This window comes from Eurosta solidaginis, unplaced genomic scaffold (genome assembly GCF_040869045.1).
Source record: "Eurosta solidaginis isolate ZX-2024a unplaced genomic scaffold, ASM4086904v1 ctg00001065.1, whole genome shotgun sequence".
In the NCBI taxonomy this organism is placed as follows: Eukaryota; Metazoa; Arthropoda; class Insecta; order Diptera; family Tephritidae; genus Eurosta; species Eurosta solidaginis.
In genome coordinates this window covers 696,262-711,318 of record NW_027136910.1, presented here as the reverse complement: position 1 = coordinate 711,318, position 15,057 = coordinate 696,262, and the positions used below count along the sequence as shown (strand labels likewise).

The 15,057-nt window shown below is 34.1% G+C and overlaps 1 protein-coding gene across 1 annotated transcript in view; it reads right to left on the bottom strand.

The window, feature by feature from the left end:
* Nucleotides 1–1,329: 1,329 nt before the first annotated feature.
* Nucleotides 1,330–15,057, bottom strand: part of LOC137235762 (uncharacterized) — a 133,601-nt gene continuing 119,873 nt past the window's right edge. The window contains exon 6 of the mRNA XM_067758613.1: nucleotides 1,330–1,705. Within this exon, the coding sequence (XP_067614714.1) occupies nucleotides 1,365–1,705 (341 nt within the window). The 3' untranslated portion in view covers nucleotides 1,330–1,364. The remainder of the gene's footprint in view (nucleotides 1,706–15,057) is intronic.

Here is a 15,057-nt window from a genome sequence, read left to right as displayed (position 1 = left end):
TTTGTTTATTGTATCTTTCTTGTTTGGGTTTTTGTGTTTTATTGTTATGTTTTTTGGTATTTCTCTTTTTACACTTGCCTTGTTGTTGATTTTAATGCTATTTTTAAAGTGATGGTGCTTGTTATTTTGATAATGTTTGTGTTTGTTTATTGCTATTTCTGTAGATGTTTTTGCTATTGTTGTTTTTCTTCTTAGCTTGTTGTTTTAATTGTTCGTTCCTATAGCTGTTGGTAATATTTTTCCCACTTTTTGTCTGTTTGAAGCTTTTGTTTTTTAACGATACTCCGATACTCTATTTAAAATATTTTACCATCTTTATGAATTGAGATGTTTTTCTTTGTGACACAATCAATCCAAAACGGCTTAACAGATTTTGCTGATATTTTGAATTCAGATAGCGAATAGCCTGCAAAAGATCTCCTGGCTATATTCTTTCTCGAAAAAGAGGAGGTCCCACGCCTTAGTCATCCGAACTATTTCGAATTGATTTATAAATAATGTCGGCATCACTTCTAATCTGTTTTGGGATTATTTTTGAATTTTCTCGGGATCACTTCGGTATTATTAACATTAGTGATTTTGGGATTATATCCGGACTATTTTCAAACCATTTTGGCATCATTGCGGGACTCTCTTCATGGGGTTGATTTCAAAAATACTGTACTATTTCGGAGCCATTTTGGCATCATGGTGTGACTATCCCAGATCTTATGGGCATTGTTTTCGGAAACACTGGAAAGTTTCGAAATCATTCCGGAACCGTTTGTGAATTATCTGCGGATTAATATGGGGTTTATTTCGAATATATTTCGGGATATTTTCACGATTATTCTCGGTATGGTTTCAGGACTATCTTCGGAGCATCTTTATCATCATTAATTGGCGCTTAACCACCTACGCAATTTTAGCTGATTCCTATCTGGGATAATTCTGGCCCCATCTGTGGATCATTTGGGAAATATCTTCACATTATTTTAAAATTGTTTGAATTATCATATTGCGATGGTGTCGACGCTTTCAGGATTGTTTTTTTTTGGACTATTTCACTATCTTTATAAAAATCATATTGAGACTATATCCCATCTCCACTATTTACCTTCTTTTTCCTTGGACAGCCAGAGTTATTTGGAAAGAGAATGCACTGGAAAAATGCCTTGGTGTCAATTAAAAATTATTATCGCAAAGATAGCAAGATATTTGAAATAAAATACGGGTCAACTTTTGTCATAACTCCATTTTAATAATTTAATAAAATAGTATATAAATAAATATTGATAACAAGAAAAATTATATAAAAATAAATAAAAAATTTTAACGACGTCTTAAGCCACCAAAACCTCTAAAGCTTTCTCCGCCGAAATATCCTAACCCTTGACCGCCGAAACCACCAAATCCTCCACCGAAACTAGATGCCGACGCCGAAGCGCTTGCACCACCAAAACCACCAGCCCAACCACTGTTAGGCCATACTTCAGAGGACGCGCTATATGAATTGGTACAGGCAAAAATTTCGTCACATGCACTGGAACTGGAACCGGTACCGGTACCTGCACTGGTGCCAGTTGAGAATTGTTTATAACATTGCTTGTGGCAAAGGCACCTGCATAACCACCTTCAAAGCCGCCACCACCGAATTTTTTGAAATGCGCTCTTATAGGTGAAGCAAATATTCCGACGAGCAGTTTTGCAGCAAGCTGGTGATTTTCTGAGGGTGAAAAAAATCATACATTACCATCATTTATTCATAAAAAAAAAACGAAACAAGATATGATCAAGATCAGAGTTCGCAAATAACAGCTCCGGAAACCGATATTTTCAATTAAAACAATTATTTAACGAGCACTCTTTGAATGTCGGTTAAATGCCTGTACTTATCGTTTCGGTTTCTGCATGGCTCAATTATATGGTTGGCTCATATCATCAGCTGATTTTATTTTTTTCTTTTCACTGGCATAGGGATTGTCAAAAGCAAATGGCAAACGCAAAATGTACCAAAACAAATTGTCAATTCGTTTTTGCCGTCGGGCTAAATTTTTTATTAACAAATATTTCACAACATTTTAAGTTTATTTTTAGTAAATGCATCTAATTTAGCGTCTTATATTCCCTCCATTCCATTCGCCTAACACCAACACACAGATTTTGACAACCTGAACAAAGGTATGTTGTTGCTGTAGAATGAGCCAATCATATAGTTGAACCATGAGTTTCTGACAGAGAAGCAAAATAAAAGAAATGGTCAGTGAACGAGAACAACCGATTACCGATAAAATACGCCCTGTTATACTGTGTACAAAAACACACCAAATTGGCAATTTATACCATTTGGCAAATTTATTACGCAATTTATCATATAATAAAATGCAAATTTAAAAAAAATTGCGTAATAAATTATTTCAAACTGCAAATGCAACCTTGTAAAGTGTGTTTATTGAGTAGATTTAAACGTTGATCGATTTGTTAATGAAAAAATATGGTTCCTTTATAGAAAAGTGTCGATTTGTTGTCGGAAAGGTATTGAACTTTTATCGAAAATATATCGAATTGATATCGTAAAAATATCGAAAGATTTCGATTTTATTTCGGAAAAATTTCCATTTTTTGTCAAAATATATCGATTATATATCGAAAATATTTCTATCGAAAAGTTACCGACAAAACATCGGTTTCGAAAACAAGTCGATATTTTTGCTATAACAATTCGATATTTTGAATATTTCTCACACAGCAAATATACTTTTTTTGGAACCAATCGATAACAAGAATAAATATTGATTTATCATCGGAAAAATATTAGTTTTTTATAGAAAATATATTCATTTGTTGTCGAAAAGTTGCGATAACAATTCGATATTTTACAGATAAATCCTCGAAGAAAAATTAAAATTTTTCCGATGGCAAACCGGTAATTTATCGATAACTAATCAATAAAAAATCGATATACTTTTGATAACAAATCTAGATTATCCGATAATAGTAAGACTTTTCGTATTTGTAAATGATTTTTTTCAAAATTATGCAAAATTTTTTATTATTAGTCACTATTGATCCAAAAAATATCCCGAAGCGATCTTAAATTAGTCCAAAAATAGACGACGAAATGTTCCCGAACGACTTCCTGAAAGCATTACTACAAAAAGTCTCGTAATGATTGTAGTAATTGAAACCACGTATTATTATTTTAACAAAACTTTAAATTATATTTTTTAAAACGCCTAAATGTATGCGTCTATTTTATTTTTTATTTTTCACAATAATGAAAATTTTTGAAAATTGAAAAATCAATATTTGAAAATTACAAAGTTCAAAGTAACTAAAATATAAAGTTAAATAAAAACAAGTAAGGAAGGCTAAGTTCGGGTGTAACCGAACATAACATACTCAGTTGAGAGCTATGGAGACAAGAAAAGGAAAATCAATCTGGGGTAACCCTGGAATGTGGTTGTATAACATGTGTATCAAATGAAAGGTATTAAAGAGTATTTTAAGAGAGAGTAGGCCATAGTTCTATGGATGAACGCCATTTAGGGATATCGCCATAAAGGTAGACCAGGGCTGACTCTAGAATTTGTTTGTACGATATGGGAATCAAATGAAAGGTGTTACTGAGCATTTTAAGAGGGAGTGGGCCTTAGGTCTATCGGTGGACGCCTTTTCGAGATGTCCCCATTAAGGTGGACCAGGGGTGATTCTATAATGTGTTTGTACGATATGGGTATCAAATGAAAGCTGTTAATGAGTATTTTGAAAAGGAGTGATCCTTAGTTCCATAGGTGGACGCCGTTTCGAGATATCGCCATAAAGGTGGACCAGGGGTGTCTCTAGAATGTGTTTGAACGATATGGGAATCAAATGAAAGGTGTTACTGAGCATTTTAAGAGGGAGTGGGCATTAGGTCTATAGGTGGACTCCTTTTCGAGATATCGCCATTAGGGTGGGCCAGGGGTGACTCTAGAATGTTTGTACGGTATGGGTATCAAACGAAAGGTGTTACTGAGCATTTTAAGAGGGAGTAGGCATGAGGTCTATAGGTGGACGCCTTTTCGAGATATCGTCATTAGGGTGGGCCAGGGGTGACTCTAGAATGTGTTTGTACGATATGTGCATTTAGGTCTATAGGTGGACGCCTTTTCGAGATATCGCCATTAGGGTGGGCCAGGGGTGACTCTAGAATGTGTTTGTACGATATGGGTATCAAATGAAAGGTGGTAAGGAGTATTTTAAAAGGGAGTAATCCTTAGTTCTATAGGTGGACGCCTTTTCGAGATATCGCCATAAAGGTGGACCAAGGGTGACTCTAGAATGTTTGTACGATATGGGTATCAAACGAAAGGTGTTACTGAGCATTTTAAGAGGGAGTGGGCATTAGGTCTATAGGTGGACGCCTTTTCGAGATATCGCCATTAGAGTGGGCCAGGGTGACTCTAGAATGTGTTTGTACGATATGGATATCAAATGAAAGGTGGTAATGAGTATTTTAAAAGGGAGTAATCCTTAGTTCTATAGGTGGACGCCTTTTCGAGATATCGCCATTAGGGTGGGCCAGGTGTGACTCTAGAATGTTTGTACGATATGGGTATCAAACGAAAGGTGTTACTGAGCATTTTAAGAGGGAGTGGGCATTAGGTCTATAGGTGGACGCCTTTTCGAGATATCGCCATTAGGGTGGGACAGGGGTGACTCTAGAATGTTTGTACGATATGGGTATCAAACGAAAGGTGTTACTGAGCATTTTAAGAGGGAGTGGACATTAGGTCTATAGGTGGACGCCTTTTCGAGATATCGCCATTAGGGTGGGCCAGGGGTGACTCTAGAATGTTTGTACGATATGGGTATCAAACGAAAGGTGTTACTGAGCATTTTAAGAGGGAGTGGACATTAGGTCTATAGGTGGACGCCTTTTCGAGATATCGCCATTAGGGTGGGCCAGGGTGACTCTAGAATGTGTTTGTACGATATGGGTATCAAATGATAGGTGGTAATGAGTATTTTAAAAGGGAGTAATCCTTAGTTCTATAGGTGGACGCCTTTTCGAAATATCGCCATTAGGGTGGGCCAGGTGTGACTCTAGAACGTTTGTACGATATGGGTATCAAACGAAAGCTGTTACTGAGCATTTTAAGAGGGAGTGGGCATTAGGTCTATAGGTGGACGCCTTTTCGAGATATCGCCATTAGGGTGGGCCAGGGGTGACTATAGAATGTTTGTACGATATGGGTATCAAACGAAAGGTGTTACTGAGCATTTTAAGAGGGAGTGGACACTAGGTCTATAGGTGGACGCCTTTTCGAGATATCGCCATTAGGGTGGGCCAGAGGTGACTCTAGAATGTTTGTACGATATGGGTATCAAACGAAAGGTGTTACTGAGCATTTTAAGAGGGAGGGGGCATTAGGTCTATAGGTGGACGCCTTTTCGAGATATCGCCATTAGGGTGGGACAGGGGTGACTCTGGTATGTTTTTGTACGATATGGATATCAAATTAAAGGTATTAATGAGGGTTTTAAAAGCGAGTGGCCCTTAGATGTATATGTGAAGGCGTTCTCGCGATATCGACCAAAATGTGGACCAGGTGATCCAGAAAATCATCTGTCGGGTACTGCTAATTTATTTATATATGCAATACCACTAACAGTATTCCTGCCAAGATTCCAAGGGCTGTTGATTTCGCCTTGTAGAACTTTTTCATTTTCTTCTACTTAATATGGTAGGTGTCACACCCATTTTACAAAGTTTTTTCCAAAGTTATATTTTGCGTCAATAAACCAATCCAGTTACCATGTTTCATCACTTTTTTCGTATTTGGTATAGAATTATGGCATTTTTTTCATTTTTCGTAATTTTCGATATCGATAAAGTGGGCGTGGTTATGGTCAGATTTCGCCCATTTTTTATACCTAGAAAAACTGAGCTCAGGTAAGTACGTGGGCTAAGTTTAGTAAAGATATATCGGATTTTGCTCAAGTTATTGTGTTAATGGCCGAGCGGAAGGACAGACGGTGGACTGTGTATAAAAACTGGGCGTGGCTTCCACCGATTTCGCCCATTTTTACAGAGAACAGTTACCGTCATAGAATCTATGCTCCTACCAAATTTGAGAAGGATTGGTAAATTTTTGTTCGACTTATGGCAATAAAAGTATTCTAGACAAACTAAATGAAAATGGGCGGAGCCACGCCCATTTTGAAATTTTCTTTTATTTTTGTATTTTGTTGCATCATATCATTACTGGAGTTGAATTTTGACTTAATTTACTTATATACAGTAAAGATATTAAATTTTATGTTAAAATTTGAATTTAAAAAAATTTTTTTTTAAAAAGTGGGCGTGTTCTTCATCCAATTTTGCTAATTTTTATTTAGCACATATAGAGTAGTAGTAGTAACGTTCCTGCCAAATTTCATCATGATTCCTTCAACAACTGCCAAATTACAGCTTGCAAAACTTTTAAATTACCTTCTTGTAAAAGTGGGCGGTGCCACGCCCATTGTCCAAAATCTTACTAATTTTCTATTCTGCGTCATAACATCAACCCATCTGCCAAGTTTCGTCGCTTTATCTGTCTTTTGTAATGAGTTATCGAACTTTTTCGGTTTTTCGAAATTTTCGATATCGAAAAAGTGGGCGTGGTTATAGTCCGATATCGTTCATTTTAAATAGCGATCTGAGATGAGTGCTCAGGAACCTACATACCAAATTTCATCAAGATACCTCAAAATTTACTCAAGTTATCGTGTTAACGGACGGACGGACGGACGGACGGACGGACGGACGGACGGACGGACGGACGGACATGGCTCAATCAAATTTTTTTTCGATCCTGATTATTTTGATATATGGAAGTCTATATCTATCTCGATTCCTTTATATATGTACAACCAACCGTTATCCAATCAAACTTAATATACTCTGTGAGCTCTGCTCAACTGAGTATAATAATAAGAACCCTACATTACTCCCCCTTCAAGAAAATTTATCATTAAACAAATGTAACTCTCTTTTTATGTAAATTCTTGGTGTTGTTTGTGTCCGTTGTTTCAATTATTGCAGGTTTTAATCTATCAATAGGAATAGTTTTAATATTATTATCTATTTGAAGTTTAAAACATTTTTGGTCTTTTTCCACAATTTTGTAAGGTCCTTCATATGGTTGTTGTAATGAATGTTTATTAATGACTCGAACAAAATCAAATTTACAAGTTTGAAGATCTTTTGGAACATAAATTCCAGTATCAGCATCTTTATGATGACTTAAATTTTATCTAACATTTCGAAAATGTTCACGTAAATTACTTAAAACCTCAGTTGATGAGAAATTTTTAGCTGATGGCACAACAGGTTCCCCTGCCAAACGTAAATTCTGACCGAAAACCATTTCCGCTGGTGTAGCCGAAATATCTTCTTTGTAAATAGATCGCAAACCAAGTAATATGACAGGTAACTCGTCATACCAATTATTTGTGTCCTCTCTAGCTATTATAGTAGTCTTTAATTGTCTATGAAACCTTTCAACGATACCATTTCCTTGAGGGTGATATGCGGATGTTGTATTTTGGTGACTACCAAGTAATTTAGTTAACTCTGAAAACAATTTCGATGTAAATTGGCTACCTTGATCAGTTGTTATCTTTAACGGAACTCCAAATCGAGAAATATATTCTCTAAAAAACTTATTTGCAATTGTAATTGCTGAAATATCTTTTAATGCATATGCCTCAGGCCAGCGGGTACATATTTCAATAATCGTTAAAATATAGCGATGTCCTTTTGAAATAGGTAATGGTCCAACTATATCTAAATGGATGTGTTCAAATATATTCTTGGGAATTTGAATTTTGACAACAGGGGATTTTGTATGACGATAAACTTTAGACTTTTGACAATTAAGACACTCTTTTGACCAAATATTAATATCCTTATTCATATTAGGCCAATAATATTTTTTAACTATGAGCCGTCGTGTAGCTCTTGTACCCGGATGTGCTATTCCATGTAAAATATCAAATACTGTCTTTCGCAAATTACTCGGTACAAATGGCCTAGGAGTGTCTCCTGAAATTTCACACCAAATATAAAAATTTAAAATGGGAATATTAATTAGTTTTAAATTTAGATATTGAGATTCAGATACAAGTTGATTTAAGTCATCATCTTTTTGTTGTTCAGTTTGTAAAATTTTAAAATTCAGTTCTGTATTATATATTGCATTAACCTCAAAAGCTCTAGATAGCGTATCTGCTACAACATTGGATTCTCCTTTAATGTATTGTATGTCATCAGTAAATTGTGCTATAAATTTCAAGTGTCTCGTTTGTCTGGGACTTCGTTCTGTTTTTGAATTTAAAGCAGTAGTCAAAGGTTTATGGTCTGTATAAACTGTAAATTGTCTTCCTTCCAACAGATATCTAAAATGTTTTATATTTAAGTAAATCGCCAATAACTCCCTATCAAAAGCACTATATTTTATTTCAGTTGGAGAAAGTATTTTAGAAAAGAATGCAATGGGCTCAATTTTATTATTGTAATTTTGTTGTATAACGCCCCCAATCGCTGTGTTAGATGCATCTACTATTAAAGATAATTTAGCATTTTTGTTAAAATGATTTAACAATATCGTAGATGCAAACTTATCTTTAATGCATTCAAAAGCTTCATTCGAATTCTCGTCCCATACCAAAGTTTTGTCACGTTTCTCACTTACTTTGTTAATTAGCTCATAAATTTTGTTTGTAAATTCTGCTAGTTTTGGAATGTATCTATGATAATAATTTACCATACCAATAAATTTCTGTTTGCTTAACTGATTTTGGACGTTCGAAATTGCGAATAGCTGATACCTTTTCATCGGAAGGTCGAATACCTGTTCCAGAAATGTTATGTCCTAAAAAATCTATATTTGTTACACCAAAAGTACATTTACTTGGTTTAATGTTTAAACCGTACTCTGTAAGGCGTTGAAAAAGGATACGTAAATCTTTTAAATGTTGTTCTTCCTCTTTACTTGCAATAAGTAAGTCGTCAATGTAAGCATATACAAAATCTAAGTCACCTACTACCTCATTTATAAATCTTTGAAAGGTTTGTGCAGAATTTCTAAATCCGAAAGGCATTCTCATGAATTCAAACATACCGAAAGGAGTTGTAATAGCAGTTTTATAAATATCTTCTTCAGTCATAGGAATTTGGTGATATGCCCTAACTAAATCTAATTTTGAAAATATATTTTTATTATGAAGGTATTTAAAATCCTGAATGTGAGGTAAGCGATAACGATCAGGAACAGTTACAATATTCAATCTTCTAAAATCACCACATGGACGCCAATCATTCATCTCTTTTTTAGGTACAAGGTGAAGTGGTGATGCTACTGAAGAATTTGAAGGCCGACAAATGCCTGTTTTAACTAAGAAATCAAACTCCGTCTTTGCGACTTTGTGTTTTACCGGATCTAAGCGCCTGGGCTTAGAAAATGGAAGACTACCTTCTGTTACAAGTCGATGTACTGTTGTATGTTTAACAGGTTTAGTATAATCTGGCTCTGAAATAAGTGACGGAAACTCTTTTAATAATTTTGTAAATTTATTGTCAACCACAAATAATTTAGGTAATGGCATATCACAAAAGTAGGATACTGTATTAACTGAGAGATTGGTTAATGGATCTACTAAACGTTTATGTTTAATGTCTATAAGAAGACCATATTTACAAAGAAAATCAGCGCCGATTATTGGCTTGGCTATATCCGCAATCAAAAATGTAAAGGGAAATTCACGTCTTAAACCCAAATTTGCGTTTAAAAGCCTTTCCCGTAAGTGGCAATTGTTGAGCCATTAGCTGCAGTGAGAATTATGTCTGAACGTTTCGTACGAGGAAATTTAGACGCGGGTAATACCGAAATTTCTGCTCCACTATCAATTAAAAAATTTTGTGTGTTTTTTCTATCAAAAATAAATAAGCGACGCGTCGAAAATTCTAAATTTCCGTTGTTCGTCGCTGCAAAACGGAAGAATTTAGTTTGTTGAATCTTTGTTTTTGTTATAAGAACAAGGTTGTTCACAACTTCTAGCATTATTTCCAACTTGTAGTGAAATCTATACAACCAATTTGGATTATTACGCGAGTTAGAACGATGCCTAAAAGAATTTCTAAAATTATTCCTAGAATTAGAACGCGACCTAGATTTATTCCTATACACTTCTGTTTTAATTTCTGCTAACTCCAAAGAAAGTTTCTGAAAACTTTCACACATTAAAGAAGTGGTTCTAACTAGATTTTCAATAACTGAATTTTGAGCTTTTGTATCTGATATTGTATTTACTGAGAAAACTTCTTTTTTATTCATAACTTCAAAAATGTTATCCGCTAATTTTACTAATTTATTAATATTATTAGAACTTGAGCTAGCCAAAATTGCATTTAAATTTTTGGGAAGTTTTCTCAACCAAATTCTCTTTAAAATATTTTCACTAAAATTTGAACCGGCTAACAAAATTAATGACCGATAAAATTCAGAGGGCTTGCGATCACCCATTTCAGAATCATATAAGATTTTGTCAAGCTTTGAATTTTCACTAAGAGAATGTCTTTCTATTAAAACTTTTTTGAGTTCACTAAACTTGTTAGTGAGGGGAGGATTTTGGATAAAATCTAAAATTGTTACTATTACGTCTTGTGGAAGTGCTGTTATAATGTGTTCGTATTTGGTATTCTCTTGAGTTATATTTTTGGTGCTAAATTGTGTTTCAGCGTGTATAAATCACGCTTCTGGACAACTAGTCCAAAATTGTGGAAGTTTGACAGATGTAGCACAAATTTCGCAATTATTTTGATCAATAAGCGAATCATTTAAATTTTGTGTGAGTGTAGAAGTGTGTGTATTGTCTCGTGGAGAATGAAACATTTTAACTAAATTGAAGAAGGAGTTTACAAATTTAGTAAAATATTAAATATCAATATTATAAAAAATATTTATATTTTATAATAACTGTTTAAATAAACAATATATATGTATTTAATTAGCGAGCTTTGCTCATATTGCTTTATACAATGGTTTTTGTAATTGATATTAGAGAAAAATTGTAAGTTTACAAACGGCGATGGTTACTAGGACATGTTTCTGAATTTCACTTCTTCATCAGCTAGCTTTTCGGGAGCTGAGCGTTGAACTCGAATCTCCAACATTCATATCAGTGCAAGCCTTTAGCTGCTACGCCACATGAATGTTCCGTTGTTCGCTGTATAATTGGTCTCTAAGAGTTGCCTTTTTGTTTATATGCCTTTTGATCACCATGTAGGCACATACACTCTGTATGTAGTTTATTCCTAATGGTGTGGATATGATTTTTAGGCGCGCTTTTGAAAGCTTAGTAACATTTGTTCGGATTTTTACAGTATTTGATTATAATACTTCCGCTGTTACTATTATATCAATATGATCATATGTATTTATTTAGCGAGCTTTGCTCATATTGCTTTATACAATGGTTTTTGTAATTGATATTAGAGAAAAATTGTAAGTTTACAAACGGCGATGGTTACTAGGACATGTTTCTGAATTTCACTTCTTCATCAGCTAGCTTTTCGGGAGCTGAGCGTTGAACTCGAATCTCCAACATTCATATCAGTGCAAGCCTTTAGCTGCTACGCCACATGAATGTTCCGTTGTTCGCTGTACAATTGGTCTCTAAGAGTTGCCTTTTTGTTTATATTCCTTTTGAAGAAGTGAAATTCAGAAACATGTCCTAGTAACCATCGCCGTTTGTAAACTTACAATTTTTCTCTAATATCAATTACATAAACAATATATATATATTTAACTTAGAACAAACCAACCTCAAAATTCTTCTTCCAAAATTTTGTTCCCTTTTAATTGTGTAGTTGCTTTAAAATTGATTGATGAAATTTGACGATGGTTTTAATATTGTGCAATGGCTTTAAAATTGATTGATGAAATTGGAAAATGTATTGTGCAATGGTTTTAAAATTGATTGATTAAATTATGCAATGGCTTTAGAAAGGATTGAGCCTCTGACAGATTGATTGATGCTGGTTTCACTATTTTGAAGCATTTGTATTTGACAAATGTGGACCTCCTTTTTAATAACTTTCGTTAATTTTATGTGATTTAATTAAGTTAAATATTTCAATAGAACGTTTCATTCGCACAAACGCATAAATGACTTTTGCTCAAAAAAATCATAGGTTCCAAATCAAAAATACATAGCAGGTGTTAGAAGCAAATGTCGATTATGATACGACTTAAATTGACTATATATATACTTTTCATAGAGTTATATTGTTTATTTAGTTTTTTTTTTTTTAATACTTATTGTATAATTTGTGGCGGTGTGCACTATATTGCGATTTTTATCGAATTGAACAGCCGTCTGAATTATCTTGGTCAAATTGACCTCAAAATAAAAACGTTTTTGATAATTCCACCACACCAAGTTACTGCAATGAACAAGAAAAATCGTCTACTTTGCAAAATTTTAATTTAAGAATGTTCCATAATAACTACAGTTGCGTTTAGGAATCCCGTATAATTTATATATTTAAAATCGTTTTAAATATTTGTATGATCACACACACACTTTTTTAAAATAGGCAGAGATCGCCAATGTAGTAATTGAAACCACGTATTATTATTTTAACAAAACTTTAAATTATATTTTTTAAAACGCCTAAATGTATGCGTCTATTTTATTTTTTATTTTTCACAATAATGAAAATTTTTGAAAATTGAAAAATCAATATTGAAAATTAAAATATTTATAATACATTTGAAAATTACAAAGTTCAAAGTAACTAAAATATAAAGTTAAATAAAAATAATAAGAACCCTTCAATGATCTCAAAATTATCCCGAACAATTAAGAAATTGTTAAGAAATAGTGGCCGCGATCCGGACAAAGACGATATGCTGTTCACCTTGAAAAATAACAATTATTTGCATACCCTTATAATGTTAATTTTATCATAACAGAAGAGAGATTCACCATTACCGAAACCTATTACGGTCGCAACTTAACAGTTTTAAAAAGCCTAAAGGGCCCATTACTGATACTTAGCATAGACTTGACTCGACGCATACAATCTGGCATCATAATCAATAAATGCCAATTTGTTTGACAAAATGCCAAAATGAAATGGAAAGAAACAAATAGCATTTAAAATGTAAACGTCACTTAGAACTTACATCAAAATTCACCAGACTTCTAAATCGAGTTAAGTGTTGCTAAGTTTTGAGTGATCAGTAATATGTAATGTTCATTTAACAGAACTGTGACAGTTCTCAAGCCAAGTCAAGTCTATGCTAAGTATCAATAATGGGCCCTTTACGCAATAAATCACTATACACGATCTCAGTGATAGTGAGAAAACGTTTGAAAATAAAAATTAATCACTGACAAAGACCGAAATAATTAAAAACAAAACATATCTCACTGAGAAAGCCTTTTATTCTTCTTGTATAAAAGTTGTTATCCGCAATCACCCGAATTGCCTTTTCTGGTTAACCGTTAAATGTAATCGCTAAATGAGATTATAAGCTCGAAGCTTCTTCACCCGAGCTGTATGACAACGTGTATTAAAAAAAACTGTTTTGAATTTTTTCATCATAGTGTTCTTGTGAGGCTGATTCTGCAGTTTTTGGACTACAATTGTTCTAAATATTTCGATAATTTTCTCAAACACCTTTTCATTTCGATAACTACTTCCGATTTGCCACCGGTAGATGAAAGAATTATATTTTTAGTATTAAATGTCCAAAGCAGATAAAACCCAACATTTATTCACGTACAACATTTCGCCGTCAACTTACGAAGCTTCCCATCATAAAACACGAATCCGGCAACAAAGCTTATTCACCAAAAATTTAAAACTGAACTGCACACAAAATGCGTATGAACTTTTATATTTCAGAGTCAATTTTTTGGCCAAAATGATCACTTATCTTTGACAATACAAATAGAACGTCAAAGAGGCAAGGGAATTCCGATTTAATAAGTCAAAGATGAAAATTTCCTGTTAGTCAAGCAGTGGCACACTGGCCCATATGGCCTTCACTAGCGGTTAAAAGTAAAAATTTTAGGTGTAATCAAGCGAGCATTTTTCATTTCCTATTGATGATAATGCCCAATTTTAGTAGTAAACTTTGTCAAAAACTGAAAAGCTAATGGAAAAAATGTATTTGTAAAAATTTTTAGGCAATTCGCAAAGTCTGCTATCCATCGTGATTTGTCATGTGTTCTTTATTGATGTTTCGGATATAAAATAAAAAAAATATAATTCAGCAGCTTGTGTACATTATACTGTAACGAATTTACTGCAAATCCTTCCTCTGTTGAATAAATAACTCCAATATTTAATAACGCAGAATGGCCTTTATTCAAGTACTTCACAATAAATAACTTTACTGTTGCTGCCTTATATACTCTTTGATTTCCTCATTGCATCTTCTAGGCGCTTCTGTTCTAGAATCTACTAGTTGGTTATCTGCTGTAATTATAACTACAGATGTACGTGTATAGCTCTCATATGTGCGTGTGTTTGTGAGCGACACTTCCACAATTATAATTGCATATCGCAGATAAGATATCTGCACGTGTTTGTGCGTTGCTTCTCCGCTGCGTGTACGTACATATGTGTAGACATAATGATTGATTCGTTTATGTAGATACATAATGATTGATTTATGGATGTGCATACATACAATCACTGCTTAGCATCGGCTTAGAGATGGCAGTACACCTTAGTGTTGCTAATATTCGTAACACTGCCCTCCACCTAAGTCTGATCGTCCCGATCAGACAAATCTCTCGATCTAAATGGTGCTAACATCTCTAAATGAACCACCCTTCTATTTCGTGGTTTCCCAATGGTTTAATTGCGGTAGATGGAATTACTGATCTTCTTCACAACTCTGTATGGGCCTTCCCAACTGCACCGAAGTTTGGATGGAACACCTTTCCGCCGATGAGGGTTGTATAACAGTACCAAATCTCCCGCCAAGAAACCTTCCGAATTATTGTTCTCATCGTACCTGTGTTTCATCT